A 19355-nucleotide genomic window follows, 5' to 3' on the forward strand; every position below is an offset into this window, starting at 1 on the left:
CTTTCTTTTTTTGAAATTTAGTAAACTAAATTTTAAAAAATTAGAATGTTGGAGTGTTTGAATCATATTCAGCACCATCAAAAACCTGGAAGGGACTTAAAATTATGAAGTTTCATTGCTTTTATTTAGATTTATAAAAATTCCTGCCGGATTTTTTCAAGATATGGCCGGAATTTCCACAATTTTACCGGCAAAAAAGCATAATCATTAAACTACAGTGCTATTTTTTAGAAGTTTTTCCGGTGTAATTTCTCTAAAATCTTGCGGGAATTCATTGAAATCACAAGTTTGCTGAGTAAACCTGCACAATAGAAGTGCCCTAGGAGTTTTTCACGGTGCTGAATCCATTTATACAGTGAAAAAACTAATTTAAATAACAAAAATCAAGATTTCACCATAATTTTTTCCACCAGATTCCGACACTGAAAACTCTAAAAAATCCCACAAAAGACAACTCCTTAAACTACAGCGTTTATCTGAGGATGGAAATGAATTCAGTTCCATTAAAAAAATTGAAGGCACCCAAAAAAATCTTGAAATTTGACATATGTAACTCAAATTTTCAAAAATTTAAATTATACCATCAAATAAATAATTAAATATTATAGAATAAGAGAGCCATCATTATCTTTTCATCTCATAAAATTTAATATAATATTATTTTTATTCAACCAACAAAATAAAAAGGCAGTGAGTAAATATAGAAAACTGCTCAACAAAGCCACCTTTCACCTGTACAGCAAGCGTGGACGGTTTTATTGTCCACTAAATTGTCATTCAATTACAGTTTTCTAAATTCAAATTTCATTTTCCTATTATTCATCGGTTATCGTACTATTTGATTTCCAATCTAAGAATCATAACCTTAAACACCAATGCATATATGCATGCTCAAACTTTACATTGCTGGGAGTCATTAAGAGCATCTTCTAAAACCTGCACTTTTTTCATGCACGCCCTCCTTCGGACTTCAGATTCCTGCTAATAATTGTAAAAATTTAATCCACACTCTAAATCTATGCCGGAAGTTTTGATGACATAAACTTATTTTCATAAAAATATATAATATATGGTATTACACTACATTTTATATTTACTATAGATTGATCGGAATTTACCAATTGAATATTTGTGTTACAGCTCGTCCTTGGCTAGCTTATTTTGTTCACGAGATTTCTGGTCGCAGCGTCCTTTCTTTATGCAGTCCAACAACATATTCGCTGTGTCTATACCTGATCATGACCAGAGTCAGTGTTAATAGAACTCTCTCTATATCTAAATTTTATTTTTGATTTTTCACTGTTTTTCAGAACATTATATAGATATATATACCTGCAAGATAGGCACCATGCACATAGCCATTATGTTCTTCATTAGTATGCTCTCCAGTGAAATACAAGGGGCCAACTGATGCCTATAAAATTTATGTAAATATGTTGATAAATTAACTTAAATCTCTTTAAACCTTGAATTTGGAAATCTTGCAGCAGAAGCAAAAATACAAATTTAGGGTTTTTGCAACATCATAAAATTGCATTTGTAGGAACATTCGCAAGACATACTCTATCTAAATTAGTCCAAGAAATTTTTCTGTAAGTGAGGCTAGGAGTGCCATCTAGAAATGAAAAAAGACTCTTCAAATCTGCGAGGACTGCATCATGAAATAATATTGCTACGATTTCAAAAATACCTTCAAGTTGTCGAAATCCTTTGTGGAGACCCCTATTGGCCAGTTAGAGTACGCTCCTTTGAAGAATGGATCTTTTCCCCATCTAGGAATAAGGATTGCCTCCATCTCTGGAATATGGTTGCCAAACATTTTCTTCAGAACACCCATTATTTCTGCTCTGGTGTCATGGTCAGGCTGTTGTTCTATTCGTCGGGCTTCATCGTCTGTAACAGTTACCATAAGAAGGTTCCCTCCAGGGTATTCACTTTCCAAGTGCTGAGGAAAAAATGTAAATAACATGTTAATCAGTTGAATGATTTCAAGTCTAGCTGTTTCTGTGGGAAAAGATATTAAGCACTAATTACCTGCCAGAAATTGTAATAACCCCTTTTTCCATGAGCGTAAATGAAGAACTCAGTGCCAGGTCCAGTGGGCCAGAATTTAGATGGAAATTTCATGAAGATTTTACAGTAAATAACCATATCAAACTTATATATGGCCAGTAGCTTCCATTGCTGCAGGTGTTTATGGAGTAGCGTTATAAATTCACTAAATAGAACCGATCTAGTGAATTCATATAAAATTTGATACAGCAAATAGATATACATACAGGTAAATCAGGGTTAAAACTAATGAAATTCGTTTGAAGAACCCCTAAGCTGACAGAAACAATAGCGTTTTCCGCAGTATATGCTGAACCGTCCTCTGTCAAAATCTTGACACCTTTGCGTGTATGTTCGATTTCTTTAACGATCTGGACCATGAAATCATCACCAAAAAAATACCTTTACTAAAAGCGTGCTTCAGGACAAAAGATTTTAAACGATAAATATGCTTCATCAGAGGAGCCTACCTTCCTCAGTTTTAGACCGTTCCATATAGTTCCGTTAAGAGATTCAAGGAATTCTCATAATTTTTGAATAATTTATTTAGCACTCATGATACTCACATCGGTGAAGAAATGGGATTGAAACCAGTGAAACCCAAAAAAATGGATATCTAATATAATACACTGAACACTAGTGGGACTGCTGCAAATAGATTCCAAACACCACAACTCCAGAGACCAGCAAACCCAAAACTTAATATTGTAGAAATTATTTTTCTAATTATTAAGTGTAGTTCATTTTCAAGACTAAATAGTTAATGACGAAATTAGATTTAAACACCAAATTAAATAGAGAGATGGCGTCAAAAATAGACAGTTGTAGAAATTATTTTTCTAATTATTAAGTGTAGTTCATTTTCAAGACTAAATAGTTGATGACGAAATTAGATTTAAACACCAAATTAAATAGAGAGATGGCGTCAAAAATAGACAGTCAATACTTTATCAAAGAAACCTACCTTCTTAAGTTTGAGACGGTCGTCCGTTATAGTTTCGTTATGAGATTCAAGGAATTCCTGGGCTAACTTGTGAGCAATATATTCGTATCCTCGACTGTCAGCCACGAAATATTCATCATCCCCGTAGTAATCGAATGTTGCGATAGGTTCGACATTTTTTAAGCTCGTCACTCTTGGAGGCTCTGCACACCAAAGTGCAATCAATTGTTTTTTCATTTATTTGATTATCATTTCAAATGTCAAACCCAATAATTGTTGAGATCAATTTGCAGAGATTATCAGAACCTGCAATTTCGTAATCGTAAAAGTAGAAGTCGATGGCCATCTCCAAAGGCGTTACTGGGATACTGCAAAATTTTATTTATCAACATTATGAACCCCATATTGTGCAAGTTAATATCAGCTTATAACTCATCATTTTGTGATTATGTGAACCATAGCTACCAAATACGCCCGTATCGGAGAAATAAATACGGAAATTCGACAATTCGATTCGAACATCGAATAATTCGATGAAAAATCGATTCGATTTATTGCAGGGATTTACAGAAAATTCACGGATTATAGCGGGGATTTGTTAATTTGCGTTCTTTAGAATAGTAAGGACAGTAATTTCTAAGCACAAATTAGATAGTTTCTTAATGGTAGGTCGGAAAGGGAAAGTTTGCTGGATTGTACGTAGTAAATCTAAACAAATTTTGAGTAGGTAGGAAATGGAAATAAATTTTTAGAGAAAATTTTCCAATTTTCAATTTAAAGTGTTTAAAAACTAAGATAATAAAAAAAGTAAAATCTTGAAAAGTAAATTTTATAATAACTAATTGATTTTTTAAATATAATATATTTATATTAAGAGAAATGTTATAAAAATATTTTTGAACTTTTAATTTTTAAATATGTATTAATTATAAAATATTTTAGATAAAATTTGAAATTAAAAAAAAGTAGTTTTGAGTTTAGAATATTTAATTTTTAAATAAATATTAATTATAAAACATTTTTAGATAAGATTTGAAAGTAAGAGGGAAGTTTTGAATTTTGAAAAGAAAAGAGATTTTGGAGATAAGACAAATGTGATTATAGTTTTGATAAGTAAACTGTAGTTTTAAAATTGTTTATATTGATTAAAATTATTTAAATTTCAAAATGAATAGGAAAAAATTGATAAAATATTATTGTTACAAGAAAAATAATATATATATTTAAATATTTAAGATATCTATGCTCGAATTTTTTCCGAATTGAAAATTTTCCTGTCGAATTTTTATCGTATCGTATCGAATTCGAATCCGAATTCAAATTCGAACTTGGTAACTATGATGTGAACAAGTAAAATGTACAGAAGGATTTGCTAATTGTCTTACTATCTAAATGCCCGTTGAGATGCCAAAATCGAAACATCTTCTTCTCCACTCTTGCGAAAAGATTCAGAGAGTCTTGAACTGAACTCGGATGATGCATTTGCCCGAGCATATGGTCCTGCCACGACTGACTGTGGCAGAATACCTCCTCTGTAAAACAAAAGCAGTTATCAGAAACAGGGTAAATGGCGGATCTGGGCATAATGCAAAGTTGATTATCGTGTGACAGGCTGCTTACTCTTGACGATAGATATTGTAACTGATATTGCTGTAATCAGAAAGGGTTGTGCGAAGTTTGTATTTCTGAGCTAGAGACCATATGGGGTTCATGTGTTTCCCTCCCACGCCCTCTACCCAGTTGGCTCCCATCTCTACTGCATACCCTCCCAGGGTTTCCTTGCGCATTCTTCCCCCAATTCTATTGGTTGCTTCCAGTATCAAAAAGTCTTTCACTCCATTGTCCGATAATGTCTTTGCTGCCATTATTCCTGCAAACAAAAAAATCAGAACTTACTCAGTGAACTTACTGTTACAAGAAGGAGCCTATTTAGACATGGTCATGTGAAGAAGCTTGGATAAGGTATTAAGAGTACCCGACATGCCCGCTCCCACTATGATCGTGGTGGTAGCAGCGCCCGACGAAGAGAAGAAAACAATGCATAGTAACAATAATATCAGAGGGCAAAGATGACTGTAAGCCATGAAGGCGAACACACTCTAACATTCCCAGCTAAAACAGAGAGATGGAGTTGATTATCAATGGCTTGTTAGGGGAAGTATATATTGAAGGCAAGCCATAAAACCCATGCTATAGGGATTTTAATGCCTTATAGTACGCCCTTTTATGTATGACCATAGCCATTTCATGCCATGGTTACGGCATCTGCACATCACTGGTTTCGTGCGATGGGTTGGTACGGTATATTGGTGTATTTTCCCGTGTACAGTGGGCGACGGCGACCCTTGTCAGATTGCAGCTTCAGGTTCCGAGGCTTATGCGCTGCCGTATTTTCGGGCGTCGGACTAACTCGACTAACTCCCAGAACCACGTTTTTAATCCCAGAACCACGTTTTTAATCGACTAACTCGGAATTCTTCGGATATAATTTCTTATAATCAAATTCAAATTGTTACTAATGTATTAATGCATAAATGCAATGTAGGTTTGTTTATTATTTACTCTGTCGTTGAAAATAAATAATAAGTTATTGGTTTAACATTCTTTTATTTAATTTTTATTGAATATAAATAATATAATAAGGTATGTTTCTAAGATTAATTTTTTTGTTAATATTATTAATATATTAAAACAATAACGAATGTTTATATTATAATATTTATTTTAACATAAAGCGTAGAGGATAATAAAATATGATTTGTGAATTTGTAATTTGAAATAAACATCAATTTCGAAATAATTTTTATAATATATATATATATATATATAATTGGTTAAAAATGTTAATAGAATAAAATAGATTAAAACAATGATATAATTATTTTCAATTAAATTTGAACATAATAATAATATATTAAAATTTTATTTATTTTTTTTATAAGGAAATTAAGTATATATATATATATATATATATATATATATATATATATATATATATATTATGACACTCTGATCAACGGTCAACGGGTGGCCTTACGTATGACCATAGCCATTCCATGCCATGGTAATCGGCCACAATAAATGTGGTTACGACATCTACACATCACTGGTTTCGTGCGATGAGATCAACCAAAACAGCAAGAACATCATACGGAAAGGCTTTTCGATACGACCATTATATTACATTGAATGCAATAGCATTAAATATTACATTCCGATCGTACGTGTCAATTCAATCGGAATTTGGTTTTTGTTTGTATCATATTTGTTAAACTTTTATGTTTTTAAATGTTTTTAAATGTTTTTAAAAATAATATGTTATAAAATATAATTTATATTTAATAAAAAATAATTTTTTTTACAATTACTTAAAATATTTTAAAATACATATTTATGAATTAAAGATTATAAGTTAATTAAAATGTTATAATAATTTAAATTTTTATTTTTTTTATAAATAATAATTATTGACATATGGATATGATATAATTTTATATAAAAAAATTTATATATAATTTATAAAAAAATTGACAAAATTCAACATAGACATCAAACTTATTATTTAAATCTCATTTATTATTATCATTTTTTTTATAAAGAAGAAATACATTGAATATAAAGAATAGATTTTAATCATGGAAATAATGGTATCTATATTAATACCAAATAATAATGTTTATGTTAATGTGATTATAATAATGATAATTCATGTTCATTGAGATCAAAATTAGTTTATCTCATTTTTAAAAACCAAGATTATTTAAATTTTTTAAAAATTTTGTTTTTAAAAGGGAAAGTTTATTTAAATTCATTGAAATCTTGTTTTTATGCTTTAAAAGTTGTAAGAGAAGCATTCCAAGATTATCATAGTTTTTTAGATTTGGGAGGTTAGAAAGGTAAATGAGTTTTAATTTGAGAAATTGATTTTCATCTTCAACCATCACAAAGGTGACAAATTTTTACATCCCACGGTTTTAGGAATTTTCCCAATGACCATTGTAGTTATGTAGTTCATGGGAGTTGGTTCTTGTTTTAGTAATGTTGATTTCTTTTTTATACTAGTTAGAACTAAAAGATATTTTTGATCTTTTAGAATCCGAGTTACTCCCTCGTAATATCTTGGCTTCCTTTTAATGTCTAACTCTTCTTTGCACCACAAATCCTCTTTAAATTTAGATACAATTATATTTTTAATATTGTTCGTATGGGTAGGATGACATCCTGCTATATTCCCTAATGATTTAACCAACACATCATCTTGATGCCATCTTTGCTTAAGGTGTTGATAGTAATGGATAGAGTTCAAATTTTTTTGGGGGATTCTCTTATCATCCATGTTGTTTATCTTGTTCATGTACATTAGGTCCTTAACCATAGTTGATCTATAAACTTTCATGGATATTCCACTAGATAGTCCATCAAAACATATATGTTACTTAAATATAAATCTATACTATGAAGGGTTAATTCCTTTAGATTGTAGATCCCTTATTACCAATTTTGTTGTTTATGTATGCAATAAATTAAATGTGAAAAATAAAGAAAAGTATTCACAATCACTCACAAACCACAATGAATGCCAATTATTTTATGGAAAACCCTTTCAAAAGAAAATTCATTAGAAAGGTGAATCTACTATGTCCTCTTTTATCTCGAATTGAAATAATGCAAGTGCAAAGGAGAAGACATTATCTATGTAGTTACCTGAGACATGTGGTCCATGGGCTATTACAAAATGTAAACCCTCTCAATTGTGCTCTCTTTGTCTCTATCCACTCTGAGCTACCTAAACTTGACATGTGGCACATATTCTATAAGGTATTGTAAAGTTCAATAGGATACTTAATTTGATCTACCTAATGGAATTTAGGTAAGACATTTTGTTGCATTGAGTTGTGTACATTATGTTACAGGGCTCCAAAGATAAATAAAGGAATTGTTAATATATATATATATATATATATATATATATATATAATAAAACTTAAATAATACTACACCACTTATCAATAAAGTTTTCATCTCTAAATGTTAGTAGTTAAGTGGTAAAGGCTCAAATCATTATCTATTTTTGCAGATTTTCTTATATGGCATGTATAGTGTACTTTTCTTTTTCATAAATTCAACTTTAGTTTTCTTTTTCATAAATAAAAAATTAAAATAAATCTAAATCCATATATATGCTCTCTTCATGTACATGATACATCTATTATTATAACTAAGCAAAGTTCCTTGGTAATGATATGTTTTTTCATGCGTGCAACATTGAGTAAGATATAAATATAAAAGTAACTTAACTTGCAAACTTGATAACTAGTACATGAAACAAATAAATCCATTCTAACTACATTCCTCAAAACTAATGTAACATTGATAGAATATAACATCAAATCCACATCATGAATTTAAAAGTCAATGAAGACATTGTCATACACACAAGTTCAAATTCATGTATTTGTATTCCAAATTTGTCTAGTTATACATTTTTCTTTTCTACAAAATGGAACTTCATTCCCAACATAGATAATGGAAGTTCATGCCCATGAATGACATTATGGAAATGCCGCCTCATGACTGATCTAGAAATTGGGTGTATAAGTCACCATCGCCACTCTTGGCACTCCCAAGTGCATTTCCAAAGTGATATTGCTGCAAAAATTCAATAACCAATTAGTTGTAAAATCCAAAATGAATATAATCAATTTTGTTAATTAATGATAAGTTTTTGATCAACTACTCATTCTCACCATGAAGATCTAAGGCAATGGAGAAGATTGCCCTTCCTGGGTAGATGGTGGAGCACTTGGTGATGGATATAGGCATGGTTCAGGGGTGATGGATAAAGGCATGGTGGGAGAAAAATTGGAAAAATGTAGTGGGTTGGGGCGATGATACATCCCCATTGGTTGTACGATAGTGGGAATAACCCTAGGGCGAGCGATCACCCTAGGGGGGGAAATTGGAATGTTAAGGGTGGATGATTGGAACAATGAGAAGGGCGGATGGTTAAAGGGGAGGGGTGGGAATTGGGAAGGGTTTGGGGAGTCGGTTATAGGCATGGGAGAATTTATGAAGGAAAAAGGTGGTGGGTGTGGCCGACAATACATCCCCATTGGTTGTACAATAGGGGGAAGCACCCTCGGGGAGGGAATTGGGATAGTATTGATTGGAGAAGTGCTCCCAATGCTATAGTTTCTTTCATCGACATGCTCATCAAATAATTGGAGTCGACAAGTTGGCCCGTCAATTGTAACAACAAAAAAAGTTCATATAGTTATGCCTATGCATTGCAAATGATAGTATATCATATTTCACATGAAAAAATGCATAACATCAGATTTACCATTTTTTTGTATAATAGAATGTTGCACTAACTCAGGCATGTGGTCCACAGTTCTTTGTTGTTGAGAAGACAACTCCAGCTGTTCATTCATGCTCTTTTTTTTTGCACGAACTCATCCAACCCTTTCAAAATGTAGTTTATCTTTCCCTGCATTTGACTTGTGACCACAACACCTTTTCTTATTGACTGGGCTCAAGAAACTATGTTTTCTCTTGGTAGTGATCTTGGATGGAGTTATAGTATTGAAAAACATTTTGTTGTATTCTTGACATACTTTGTCTACCAAGTTGTTTAATGCATATGCCTGTTCCAAATTTGTAGGTATTATGGATCTCAATTTCTCATGAGTTGATGAGTTAACACGTTTCATCTCATCATCTTCAAATAATGCACTATCTGGTCGTACATTGGTCGTTTCAACATTATATGAGAAATTATCTAAATCATCATTGCTTGTTTCATTATGATAATTTAGAATGGGAGGAGAATCAAAGCATGGTAGAAGCTCTGTTTGGATTTCTGGGCCCAATATAGGTGACTCATTCAAATCAAATAAAATTCTAGGAATTTCTGTAGTAGGATTAGTGACATTAGGGAATACATTTTCACCCAAGCTAATGTTACTTGCCAACATCTCAACTTTCAATACATGTTTACAGATGTTTCCATTTAAGGCCCACTTGCAATTACAAAAGTGTAGAGTGGAATCTTTATATATGACATTGTACCAAATATCACAAGTATTGTTATTTTGGCTATGAACCCAATAATCGTTGTTACTCTTTTCATCAGGAACACAATCTTCATTTGGGATTTGGTTAGCTCTACACCTGGAGGAATTCAACTGTTCCTCAATTTTTCTGGGTCGTACAAAACCAGCTTCTTTTAAACGTTGCATATGATTGTAATATAATACAACCTTTGTCAACAACACACAAATCAACCAATCAACCCGCCTATGGCATGCATTGTTTTTCTCACTTAGGTACCTCTGCTTGATATACCGATGGTAAGACTCAATTGCATTATTTGTATTTTGATTGGAATGTGGAAAATTTCTGTACGCTTTTGCCCACATATCTGTAGAAAGAAATTTATTGGTTAGGAATTAATAACTATACATATGACATGCAAAAAAGAGTCATTAAAGCCACTTATAAGAAACTTACATATTTTGTTGTTGGCTAACCAAGTTGCTTTAAAATATTCCAAAAACTTTGTATGGTCACTGAATCCTTCAAATAAATTTTCAACTGCCTTTTTTACAGATTCATCATCTGCACATGTGTGCATGATTTCTCCTAAAGCACGGAAAATTCGGATTTGGTTTTCCCTTCCTTGGACTTTGTTTCCAACATTCTTCAACCATGCACGACGAACATGCCACACACATAATAATATTGTACAGTTGATTGAAGACCTGGAATAACATAATTTTTAGAGAGAATATACATTAAGAATATTTTTATGTCTCTTATAAAAAGAATAAACACATCACCTTAATGCTTCAATTTCAGCAGTAGCATCATCTGTAATGAAGGCTTTAACATGCCAATCTGGTTGCTCTTTCTTCCCAATGGCAAAGAGAGTTGACATCCATTTACAAATATCAACTATAGTATTGCGTGATGATATCACCCAAGCTACTGGAACCCCATTGTGATGTTTGTCGAAAACCATTAAAGTGTAAAGTTGATACTACATTACAAACAAAGTACATAATTATATTTATATAAGATACAAGCATTAAAATGGTGTTGAATAAATGAATTAGATTTAGGGTAATTTTGTACTCACCCCGTACTTATTTGTACCAAATGTTGAATCCATTGAGATTATATTGTTGTGAGAATATTTTAGCATCATTGAACGCATCCACTTTGTCTGTATGCCTATGATAAAAGGGATGTTTTCAGCAAGATCTTGTTTCTGGTAGAAGAAAAATCTCTCAGCGTGTTCCTTATACCAACATTCTACACTGATTGGATCACTTTGATCTTTAACATACTCTAGCCTTATGGTATCATTGTAAATGTTTAATATATCTTGTCTTGTCATGTATGTATCTCGAGATGTCCCTGTGTATAACTCACCGAATCCATCCTTCACATCAGAGATGAACTTATCCCATATCATTGTAACATTAAAACCTCTTTGGATTAAATGTTGGACAATAGATCGCATATCCCTTGTTAAATGTGGTGCATGACTGAATCTCATAGGCCTACCGATTGCATCTTTTCCATGACAAACAACATTGGATTTATCAATATGCCTACATGCAGTATATATTATTACAGCATCATCTGGTCTAAGTTGAAGTCGCCGCACAATGAAGTGACATTGGCAACCAACTTTAATACTTTCATGTTGATTATGTTTTTTGTTTTGATCTGAGGATGCACTCATAATTCTGTTGTTGCACTTCGGACCATATGCACACCAATAACTATATATAAAACATTTACAACAAATTAGATATAAAATTTATGCATATTGAAAAGAATTATACATATATTGAAAAAAGATATAAAGACTCACATCATGTACTCCAGATATGTTGAAAAATATGTTTGTCCGATATCCTCTGCTTTTTTACTTCATTGAGAAGCAAGAAGAAATTGAGTGGGTGCCCATTCACTCGATTCCTCTCCTCTTATAAAATCATCAAGTCGACAATATGGAATAATTGCAACTTGGTCCCCATTAATCTCTGTCCATGTTAAATCTTCTGCTGAAAATTCAATCATATCCTCTGGGTCTTCAACTTCCAACTCATTAATCCTCTCCCACTTCTTCATTCTTCAAATACCTATAAAAATTGCATCGAAAATAATTTGGTTTGAGTAGATATTATGGTCTTGATTAATGCATATCACTAAGAATAGCAATCACATTTTTAGGTAACTATTTTATATTTTTCAGGTAAACCACTTTGGTAAAGGTAATATTTGGGTCATTAATCAACTTATAGATTTCATACAAATTTAGACTAACCATGTATGACATATGATGTCTTTGTGGAGGTGGTGTCACCATGTTGGTCTCATGGTACAACTTGTGATGAGTGGTTGAGGTGGAAGGGGTCGAAGGGAAATACAATTATAGATTAGTTGGGTTTTATGTTTTTTTAAATCTTAATAAAATGAGATATACTAAAGTAGTGTCTATTGTTATTGATTATGAATTGATATCTATTATTTACTAGTCATCTAATTTATATGGTTGCAGTAGTTTCATTGAACTTTTCTAATCAAACATATTGTTTTTCAAAAACACAAGCTTTGGAAGTAATTTTTTTTACTTTGATATATATTGATATAAACTTTGCGGCTAGTTGTAAGAATTAGAATCCTACTTTTGTCAGTACATTTGATGAACTCGGTAGGTTATTTATTTATTCAATATGTGTGTGCTTTTATTAAAATGTGTTAGTTGTATTTCTTTCTCCACTTATAAATAAATGTTAAGAACATTGATTTGGCTCCTAAGACATAAAACTTAATAAACCATAACCGGTTCTATATCATTTGGTAACAAATTTCAAAATCTCAATGACAAATACGTGAATTATTTCCATTTTAGTATAACAAAATTTCCATTTAGATATTAACAAGAGTATTTTCGGAACATATTTCAATTTGTACAAAATAAATTATTTTATGGCCCCTGTGGGGAAATTTAGTTTGTTCAAGTTATGATTGCTTTTAGGTGTCTTCCTTCACTTATGGTGTGAAAAAGTAAGCTCAAATAAACTATGAACAAAAGCTCTTGAAACTTGATGCCCTTTGTTCAAAGTCCCACTGCTAATGAAGTAAAAATGCTTTGGTTAGTAAAAAAATATGTGTGGATTATGGACCACTTACTCCTTTACTAATTAAGTTATGTGACTTGTGAAAAATAAAAAAACAAATTAAAAACGATGTCACACTTCGTTTCTCTTAAGAGGCTAGCTATAAACTTTCATTCACAAATATGTAGTGTTCAATTAAATAAACAAAATTATATCTCATCTCACAGCTATTTTCGAAACCAAAATATGAGTAGATATGCATTTTTGAAACCAAAATCATAACAAATTCATATGTAAAATTATGCCAAATTAAATTAAATTAAATTGAAAAATCATGCAACCCAATATAGTTTTGGTAACCAATTTATTTTAACATTGCAAACTAATAAATAGTAACTAATACAAATAAACCAAATTATATAAACAAATATTATTTTGACTCAAAAGTAAATGTAATTAATTTTTTATAGAAAATAATTTATATTCCATAAAATTTAATTATATGTTAAGAAACTCGAACTAATCCATGCTATTGGGCCATTATTCCTTTCAATTAATGATTTTGACTATTTTGAAGAATGTTGAGGTAAAAAAAAAAGTCTTACATGATTTGAACAAAACACATGTCAACTTTTAACAACATATTTATTTAATCACGAATCAACCTTCCTTTAAGCACCTCATGAATGACTGAATTCATAGTTAAATCCTCATGGCATCATGCAACTCTGAGGTAGAATACCCTACACTTTTTAAATTAAGCCATGATTATAATGTTACTAGGTAAAATCAAAGACATTGTTCTACCGTTCAAAAACGACCAAAATTAGTTCATAAAATAACATTACCAATATGTGAGTTAATCGGTAAACACATACATGTTCTTACATCCATTATACATGTCGGTAGTATTCTATAAGAACATTTATCATTAATAATTAAAATTCAAGGTTAAAATTACTCGCTAATTAAACTAGAATCACTACTCAATCTTATTCCTATACACTACCATGGCCTCGTACACACATAGAAAATCATTAGTAACATATCATCATAGTGAATACTATCACATAATCTATGTATGCTAGTTTATTCTATCATCAACAAGTAACATCATCTAATAATAGATTCATGTCAACTTTTAACAACATATTTATTTAATCACGAATCAACCTTCCTTTAAAATCAATTAAAAACTAAAAAACTTCAAAAATAGATGCACATAGTTAGTATTTGTTGATTCCTTTAAAATCAATTAAAAACTAAAAAACTTCAAAAATAGGTGCATATAGTTAGTATTTTATCGAAATTCCTCAAACATTCTCTGACATATGTGGAGGCAAAAAGAGACAGTGATACCACTTTTCTGAAGAATAATAGCGTTAATAGCGTTAGTAAAGTTAATAGCGTTAATAGCGTTAGTGATACCCATTATCATTTCATAAACTAGCGTTAATAGCGTTAGTAAAGTTCCGCCATTTCTCTCCTGTTTAGGGTTGCGCTTGTAGAATAAGGCAGAATAATGGGTATCAAAGTATCAACAACTAATCGCTCATACAGTATCAAAGTATGAACAACTAATCACATTATTCTGAACTCTGCGGGGAATAGCAAATCCGCCCTTATATTCCGCTAATCCATGCTATTGGGCTATGCGAAATCGTAATGTTAGCAGAATAAACGTAATGTTAGCAGAATAAACTTACCTGTCAGGGCTGAGAACGCAGTCGGAGTACGCAGCTTCAGCTCTGAGAAAAACTGGTTTCAAAACGCAGAAATGGATACGTCGATTTCGCCCTTCCGCTGTTATTTAAAAGGCGGAATTCATTTATCAGACGGCGGGAAAATTATAAATTGGTAGATACGAGCCGATCCGGTCGTAAATGCCAGCCGCAAATCTATTGGGGTAAGCCGGAAATCTCGGTCGGATCTATACATCAGATCCATTCGCAGCATTGCATTTACTGCCGGAGGATGCCATGGGGGCGGGGTATGGTGCTGCATACGATGGCAAGCCATGAATCCCATGCTATAGGCATAAGATGGGGGTAAGCATTAATGGCCCAATAGCATGGGATCTATTGGTTGCCTATATTGAAGGTCAATTGCTGGATTGTGCCCGTAGAAATGTGACGGGTTATTTTAACACAGTCATCTGTCTCAATGATTATCGTTTGAAAAGACAGGGTCAATTCTTATACACCCTTGGGATTAGGCCCGATTAATCTAGCCAACAAACTTCAAAAAATTCCCTTCGAAATTGAACTACCAAAAAAAACATACAGTCATAACTGAATCCAAATTAATTTGATTTAATAATTTTATCCGCTTTTCCACATACCCCTCTCCACATATCCAAAAGTGCTCAGGAAAAGGCATCCAACACTAACCTCAGACATTGTAATAATGATAGGGTTCAGCCATTTATATTTCCAACTCTGCTGAACAAGAGGCATCCAAACCTAACCTCAGACATGGTACTCATGGCATCTGTCGGCTTTTACATAAAAAGAAAAGTGCTCAGGAAAAGGCATCCAACACTAACCTCAGACATTGTAATAATGATAGGGTTCAGCCATTTATATTTCCAACTCTGCTGAACAAGAGGCATCCAAACCTAACCTCAGACATGGTACTCATGGCATCGGTCGGCTTTTACATAAAAAGAAAGGGCATAGGTTAATCAGGAAGGAAGTAAGTAACTATATATATATTATTTTTTGAAAGGACGAATTTGGTTATATTATTTTTTTCCAAAAATCTGCTATTTAGATAAAGGGTTTTTGAATTTTTTTAAATAAATGGTAGAATTTGGTGATATTGTGTTTTTCCATTTTGGTTTATGGATAATTTATTTTTAAATAGAAATTAATGATATTAGTTTTGGTGAAATTTTTATAATCCATAAATAAAATGTATTTTTGATTGAAATTTTTTAATACAATTTTTAAAGGGATTATGATTTATGGTGGTTTAAAATGTATTTTTGAATACATAAATAGATTCAGCCAGACTAAAAAAAATTGAGATATTCTATTTCTGTAAAGTAAACAATTTAAATTTGTGATTTTTGAAAATCTATACTGAAGATTCCAAAAAAATATAAGGAAAATATCTTTAAAAAGTCAAACCCTTTTATTTATTAGTTATGCTATCACCATGCTAATATTATATTGATGTTATATGTTGTTTGATTTTATACTTTTGTGATCCACACTGATTTGATAATGTCTTTCGGATTAATCACATTTTATGTTAAGTCAAACCATTTTATCTATTAGTTATGCTATCACCATGCTAATATTATATTGATGTTATATGTTGTTTGATTTTATACTTTTGTGATCCAGACTGTTTTGATAATGTCTTTCGGATTCATCACATTTCATGTTAAGTCAAACCATTTTATTTATTAGTTATGCTATCACCATCCTAATATTATATTGATGTTATATGTTGTTTGATTTTATACTTTTGTGATCCATACTGATTTTGATAATGTCTTTCGGATTAATCACATTTCATGTTGTTGGTCTAGTTTCAAACCAAATAATGTGGTTCATTCGTCAGACAAAAAGTGAGGATGAACCACATTAGTTACTTCGTAGACCAGCGACATGAAATGCAATTAATAGGAAAGACATTATCAAAATCAGATATTATATGTTATTAATACACAAATAGATTTAGTTTCTGAAAAGGTCTGAAACATTTAAGATCACATAAATTTAAGACAAGGGGAAAAAAATTACCATATTCCAAACAAAAAGCGAAAAAAGTTTTCTTATCAAACTATATTTGTAAAAAAAAAAGTTGTCTGTCAGAAATTGGTAAAAAGAAATCAAAAAATCAGATTGCTGGAGTGTTTGAAACGTTTGTTTCTTTGATAGTGGAAATTGATTTAGCACCATCAAAAATTTCTGGGCACCCAAAATCTTAAAATTAGACAACTGTAATTCAGATTTTCAAAAATTTCTATCAAATTTATTATTATTATAATATTCTCAAAATTTCTATTATTTTCTAAGATAATCCTTAAAATTATTTTTTATACTGTGCATGAAACTACACCGTAAAACCTGAAAAATATAGTTGTTGAAACTTGGAATTTTAAAACGCTGCGCCTACCTGGAAATATGTATATTTGAAACAATTAAGAAATGGGAATGAAGTCACAAAATCTTCTGAAATGGTTGTTGGAACTTTGAATTTTAAAACGCTGCTCATACCTGGAAAAGTGTAGATTTGAAACAATTTAGAAATGGGAAAGAGTTACCAGGAAATATGACCTTTTTGTTCTTGACTTTATTTCGTAGATGCCGTACCACTTTCCATTTGAAAACGCTACACCGACCTTCAAATATGTATATATGAGAATTAAGAAATAGAGATGGGTTAACAGCGAAGTAGAAATAGGGATTAGTTAGTAGCGAAGTAGACTTTTTAGTCTTTGGTTTTTAACTTTTCATTAGGTGGATAAGGTATTGCATTCTATTTTAATAAGTATAGTTTAAATGGAGATGAGTTGTTTTTTATTTGAAATTAGGTAATATAATTTTTAGTGAGATTTTATTTTTTTGTTATTTAAAATGTATTTTTAATGTATAAATGGATTTATCGTTTTGAAAACTTTAAAATACTTAAATTAAGAGAGAATAGTGACTAAATAAGCAAATAAATCTAGATATGGATGTGGATAAATTAATTTTATTTCAAAATATAATCGCGGTTTGCTTGGAAGAATGCGAGCACGTCCTTGGATCCCGATATTTTTTTTCTTGCAGCGATTTGATATATCGAGTTTCTCGAGCCCCGTGGTGGCTGCGGTATCGGCTATTCATAAGGAACAAAGCATGCAAAGACGATCAAGAATGGAACAGTGCAGGGGAAGTTGATCCCCCAGGCAGAAACGATTTGCAGCAAATAGAAGGGTTTTTCGACCGTTTGCTACTCTGGTGGCTGAGATCTGGCAGATCTCTCTACTAGGAGAAGGGGTAACCACGCACCTATTGTAAGTTTTATGAAGAAATGAGCAATAATGATTGGTCTTCTGCAGATCCAAGGTAGGGGAAGTTGATCCCCCATCCAGAAACGGTTTGCAGCAAATGGAAGGGTTTTTCGACTGTTTTCTACTTTGGCGATCGAGATTTGGCAGATCTCTCTACTGGGAGAAGGGTAACCACAAACCTATTATTTTTTATGAAGAAATGAGCAATAATAATGGGTCTTCTGCAGATCCATCAGTAAGCTACGAGAAAACTTATGTTTCTGGTAAGGATGAATATTTCCAAATTTTTGCACAAACCCCAATAGGAAGATCGATCATCTTGTGGACTTGAATGGATTCACTGGTGAGAGATCTGAAATTGGCGATTTATAAAAAAAATGGTATTCCAATAGAGCTACAAAACCTATTATCTATGTGGGCAGATCCATGCATTGCCATAGGTGCTTACAAGACTATGGCATAGAACAAAATTCCTCGATCATCATTAACCTGAGGTTGTGGGGGGTTCAGCAAGATCTAATATCCCTAAGGGCCCGAGGTTAGCCAAAGGACAAACCAATGGATCTACATCATTCAAAGACGCCCTCAAATGAAAGGCTGCAACATTAGGTAAACCTGAACAAATCCTCAATATTCCTGGGCCCTATATTGTAAGGTAGATGAATGAAATTCTAGAAATAACAGTAGATCTAGCAGAGATCAATAATGTTTGTACAACATATCAATCTCGGCCAATCAATTGCAGGTTCAACGGATTCTGGACAAAACCTATGGATCTTTTTCAGTGGATCTTTATGACTTAGACGATAAATTGTGAGATTCACTTATGCTCAAAGGGTTTCTTCATAGTAAAATTTGAATCATCAGAGATCAAAGATCAAGTTTTACATGAGGGTCCTTGGTTTTGGGGAAACGTGGGATTATTTATCACCCCATGGTTCCCATATTTCAATGTTAATACAATGATGGTCTCCAAAATATCGGTCTGGGTAAGACTGCACAACTTACCCCTTCACTTCTGGCACCCAAAAGTACTGGAAGGAATCAGCAACATGTTCAGGAAATACATCAAGTTGGATACACAAAGAACTGAAGAAGCAATTTATATTTCTACCACGATATGTGTTGAGGTAGACATTAGTAAAGGACTACATGATCGTATCCTTTTGACACACAACAACGAGTGTTGGACTCAGTTCTTAGATTATGAGAACGT

The 19355-nt window shown here is 32.0% G+C and overlaps 3 protein-coding genes across 3 annotated transcripts in view; 1 reads left to right on the forward strand and 2 right to left on the reverse strand.

The window, feature by feature from the left end:
- LOC149207717 (polyamine oxidase 7-like) overlaps nucleotides 1-19355 on the forward strand; it is a 279337-nt gene that overhangs the window by 179252 nt on the left and 80730 nt on the right. The window lies entirely within an intron of this gene.
- On the reverse strand, nucleotides 641-5154 carry LOC149207719 (polyamine oxidase 1-like). The gene is made up of 11 exons (XM_089393935.1): nucleotides 4971-5154; nucleotides 4616-4865; nucleotides 4381-4527; nucleotides 3302-3363; nucleotides 3017-3198; nucleotides 2280-2423; nucleotides 2035-2184; nucleotides 1691-1945; nucleotides 1333-1414; nucleotides 1119-1232; nucleotides 641-978 (listed from the first exon to the last, which is right to left on the reverse strand). The coding sequence occupies exons 1-10, from the start codon at nucleotides 5077-5079 to the stop codon at nucleotides 1135-1137; spliced, it is 1479 nt and encodes a 492-aa protein (XP_089250061.1). The 5' UTR covers nucleotides 5080-5154; the 3' UTR covers nucleotides 641-978; nucleotides 1119-1134.
- On the reverse strand, nucleotides 8564-15159 carry LOC149207720 (uncharacterized). The gene is made up of 8 exons (XM_089396519.1): nucleotides 14997-15159; nucleotides 14838-14934; nucleotides 11432-11613; nucleotides 11136-11230; nucleotides 10837-11036; nucleotides 10508-10758; nucleotides 10291-10418; nucleotides 8564-8644 (listed from the first exon to the last, which is right to left on the reverse strand). The coding sequence occupies exons 1-8, from the start codon at nucleotides 15157-15159 to the stop codon at nucleotides 8564-8566; spliced, it is 1197 nt and encodes a 398-aa protein (XP_089252645.1).

Source organism: Pinus tabuliformis, chromosome 1_2 (genome assembly GCF_031772625.1).
Source record: "Pinus tabuliformis cultivar Carrire ecotype Pingquan chromosome 1_2, CPIR1, whole genome shotgun sequence".
NCBI classification, from domain to species: Eukaryota; Viridiplantae; Streptophyta; class Pinopsida; order Pinales; family Pinaceae; genus Pinus; species Pinus tabuliformis.

Coding starts and splice junctions, on each gene's coding strand:
- LOC149207719 (XM_089393935.1), bottom strand. CDS start 5,079: ATGGCTTACAGTCATCTTTGCCCTCTGATATTATTGTTACTATGCATT. Junction 2,424..3,016: donor ACCGTCTCAAACTTAAGAAG/GTAGGTTTCTTT, acceptor TTCATGGTCCAG/ATCGTTAAAGAAATCGAACA. Junction 1,946..2,034: donor GTTATTACAATTTCTGGCAG/GTAATTAGTGCT, acceptor TTTTTTCCTCAG/CACTTGGAAAGTGAATACCC.
- LOC149207720 (XM_089396519.1), bottom strand. CDS start 15,159: ATGGGATTCATGGCTTGCCATCGTATGCAGCACCATACCCCGCCCCCA. Junction 14,935..14,996: donor ATTTACGACCGGATCGGCTC/GTATCTACCAAT, acceptor TTTAAATAACAG/CGGAAGGGCGAAATCGACGT. Junction 11,231..11,431: donor TGATGTGAAGGATGGATTCG/GTGAGTTATACA, acceptor CTTTTATCATAG/GCATACAGACAAAGTGGATG.